Consider the following 3,801-nt stretch of genomic DNA (forward strand, 5'->3'; position numbering starts at 1 on the left):
AAATCTTAAAAAAAAAAAAAAAAAAAAAAAAGAGGACTGGGTACTTAGCTCCCTGGCACATGTGTTCTCTCCCAAGTATGGGGGTGAGGGTGGGGAGTCAGAAGTCCATCAAGCTCTAAGTAATGGTGTCTGACTGAACGCCAGCCTCTGAGGCTTTTCTCATGCTGTTCCTCCTGATTGCAACGTCCTCCCTTAGACCTCTGTAAGGACACTGCAGACATAATAGTCATGGTCCCCGGTGAAGCTTCCTGCAACTTCGGCCTCCCTGGGGTAGAAGGGTTTATTTTCCCTCCCACCATCAGCTCAGTGTTTTACTCAGCCCCGAGCCCAGCACACAGTAGGTGCTCAATTAATACCAATTAGTGCCAGGTTTACATCCTGTTTACATCCTGTATAGTCTATGTTTCATTATATAGTGATCTCTCTCCCATTCAGCAGAGAGTGAATTCCTGGAGGGAGGACCCCAGTGTGTGTACCCATTCTGTTCCCTTCCCTCGGCACCTTGTGCAAAAGGCACAGTAAGTCTGAGGATGCCTTTCTGGCCCCCCTCAGTCTCACGTGTCTGTGAGATGGAAAAGGGGGTGACACTGCCACCCTATGAGCTGTGGGCCGCCCCACTCTGAGCCCCTGGCAAGGGAGGAGGACCCATGCTGGGGTCGTTACTTACGCTGAGCCACCTCTCGCTGCTTGCGGACGTACCAGGTGTACAGAGCGGCCCGCTTCTGTGTCTTCATGGGTGTGCCCTTATTGAGGTGCTGTGACAGGTGGGACTGGTTGAGACCCGTGGTGTCCACCACCTCCCGCTGGGGGATGTTGTGCTGCTGCAGGTACGACTTGACCATCTTCGCTACGCGCCATGGGTCCTCCCTGGGGGAGCGGGGAGCAAAGACAGGGTCTGCTCAGTGGCCCTTCCTGACATCTTAGGTGAGGCTGGGGTTCTGGAGACTAGGGCTTTCCTCTGTGGGTAGGACACATGTATACATGGACAGATTCTTGCTAGAAGTTGTGCCAGCCAAGTAGGGAGGACCCTCCTTCTCTCTGCTGAACCTGGAAGTGTTATATGATGCTTTTTGAAGTATGTGTGTGTGCGCGTGCATATGTGTGTGTGTGCACGTGCACGCGCATGTATATATACATATACACTTACATATATACTTATGAGTATGTATGTGCACACCCACGCAAGTGCATACATGTGCGCATGCACTACAATATGTGTGTGGAGCTCAGTTCTCCTTGCACCTTTACATGGGTCCGGCAGATTGAACTCAAGCCACTAGGCTTCTGCAGTAAGGGCTTCTACCTGCCGAGCCATCCCGCGGGCCTCCTAAGTGAGTTTTAAACAACAGTTAATGGCGGTTCCCAGAACCCAAAGTGAGCTTGACACAGAATATGCTGTGGATGATACACAGGTAGGTGAGTGGTGGATGGATGGATGGGTGGGTGGGTGGGTGATGGATGGATGGATGGATGGATGGATGAATGGAGAGATGGATAAATGGATGGATGAATAGATGATGATGGATGGATGGATGGATGGTGACCTGTTTGGCTGTTTGTTTGCTATTTTTGGTCAACTTAACACAAGCTAGAGTTATCTGAGAAGAGGGGAACCACAAATTGAGAAAATCCCTTTCAAGACTGGCCTGTAAGCAAAATTTTGGGACATTTTCTTAATTAATGGTTGATGTCAGAGGGACCAGACTATAGTGGGTGGGGCCACCCCTGGGGTATATAAAAAAAAAGCAGGCTAAGCAAACTATGTTCCTCTGTGCCCCGTGCTTCAATTTCTGCCTCCAGGTTCCTGCCTTGGGCTTCTCCCCTGACCTCCCTTCATGATGGAGCACAACCATAAAATGAAATGAACCTTACTTCCTCAGATTGCTTTTGGTCACGCTTTTCATCACAGCAATAGGATCCTGACTAAGATGGATGGGTAGACACTGAGGGGAGGGATGGGAGGTTGAACGTGTAGATGAATAGATAAATAATTAGCTAGCAGTATGAATGGATAGGTAACTGGATGGGTGGATTGATGGGTCAATAGGTTGACAATGAAGGACAGACAGACAGACAGGTTGGTAGATACACAGATGGGGAAAACCCCTGAGAAAAAGAAAGGCTATGAAATATGGACTGTCCCACTTTGCCATCAGAGCCACTGAAGCTTAGAGAACCTGTGTCACTTGTATCTCCTGCCCATGGGCTATGTGACAGGGCTAACCCAGCAGAATCCAATTCCACCCAGAGCAGCCACCTCTGAGTGGCTGCACCAGGCAGAAATCACATGGGGTTAATTAAAATCCCTAAAAGTCTGCAGTGCGCCCTTGGCAGCCATCTGTCTGCTCTCTCAGACAGCTGGAGGGAGGTGTTGAAGTTCAGTCCCAGGAGCATGGGGTTAGAGCTTGGTATGCAGAGGCATCTTTGCTGCAAATATGGGGGCTTGGGAGCCAGAATCTCACGCTGGGGGCAGGGAGGGTGCCCCAGAAGACCACCCAAGAGTCATAGCTCCATCCTCTCCTCATGGCTGGTCTCCCTGAAGGGAAGGAGGGAGTGTGTTTACAGACTGCCTGCACTATTGCACAAAGAACAGCCTCTCTTTTGAGAGACACAGAGAGAGAGAGAGAGACAGAGAGAGAGAGAGAGACAGAGAGAGAGAGACAGAGAGAGAGAGAGAGAGAGAGACAGAGACAGAGACAGAGGGGCAGAGAGACTAGACAGAGAGACAGAGACAGAGAAACAGAGAGACATAGAGAGACACAGAGAAACAGAGAGACACAGAGACACACAGAGAGATATGGGCACCACAGCACACATGGGACAATCAGAGGACAACTTATAGCAGTCACTTGTCTCCATCCCCCTTGCTGGTGGGTCTTGGGGATCAAATTCAAACTCTTTTGCTAGCAGAGCCATATAACCAGCACGCCCACCTCCATCCCCACCACTGCCCTCTCCAGATCCAGCCGTATCAGTAAATATACCTCAGTCCATGAAGCTGGAAAGCCCGTGCCCCCCCTCCCACCCCGGCTCCAAAATCTGCTTCTAAAACCGGAGGCTTGAGATTTTACACGCATGACAAACAGCACCCTTAGAAAGTGGTTGCTTCCTTCCTTGCTGTAGCAAACAAAAAGTCCGCCCCAAAGGCACTGATGCTGGCCCAGCAGCCCTTGCAGCCCACTGTATAGCCCGATAGAAGGCCTGTTGGTCTTTCTGCTGTGCTGCTTGCTGCTCGCTTGACTTTAGAAGCGAGGAAAGAGAAGGCAGCTGTAGTGACCCACGCTTATGGTCTGGTGACCCACGCTTATGACCCTGGCATTAGGAAAACTGAGGCAGGAAAATCTCCAAGTCAAACTAGCCTGAGTTCCATATTCCAATGGAAAAAAGCAAAAACAAACAGCAGACATTCTTGGCTTGATGGTTCACACCTGTAATCCCAGCATGTGGGCAGTGTGAGTGGGGAGATTGGGGGTTCAAGGCCAGCACTGGCCACATACAAAGGCTAGCCTGAGCTACAGGAGACCTTGTAATAAAGGAAATAATTTTTCTGTTATGTGTGTGTCTGGTTGTGCATGTGTGGTGTGCACATGTTTGTGGTGTGTGTGTGTGTGTGTGTGTGTGTGTGTGATGTGTGCATGGTATGTGTGTGAAGAGAGACTTCCCACACACTCAGGTAGCCATGAAATGTCTGAAGACAGGTCAGAAAGTTTTTTTTTTTTTTTTTTTTTTTTTTTTTTTTTTTTTTTGGTTTTTCGAGACAGGGTTTCTCTGTATAGCCCTGGCTGTCCTGGAACTCACTCT

At 49.6% G+C, this 3,801-nt stretch overlaps 1 protein-coding gene across 3 annotated transcripts in view; it reads right to left on the minus strand.

Moving 5' to 3' along the window:
* The window catches only part of Hnf1a (HNF1 homeobox A), a 23,705-nt gene that overhangs the window by 12,146 nt on the left and 7,758 nt on the right, over nt 1-3,801 (minus strand). For all 3 annotated transcript variants that reach the window (XM_029477422.1, XM_021161671.2, XM_021161673.2), the window contains exon 2: nt 668-867. In XM_029477422.1, the coding sequence (XP_029333282.1) occupies nt 668-867 (200 nt within the window). The remainder of the gene's footprint in view (nt 1-667; nt 868-3,801) is intronic.

The sequence above is a fragment of the Mus caroli genome, chromosome 5, assembly GCF_900094665.2.
Source record: "Mus caroli chromosome 5, CAROLI_EIJ_v1.1, whole genome shotgun sequence".
NCBI classification, from domain to species: domain Eukaryota; kingdom Metazoa; phylum Chordata; class Mammalia; order Rodentia; family Muridae; genus Mus; species Mus caroli.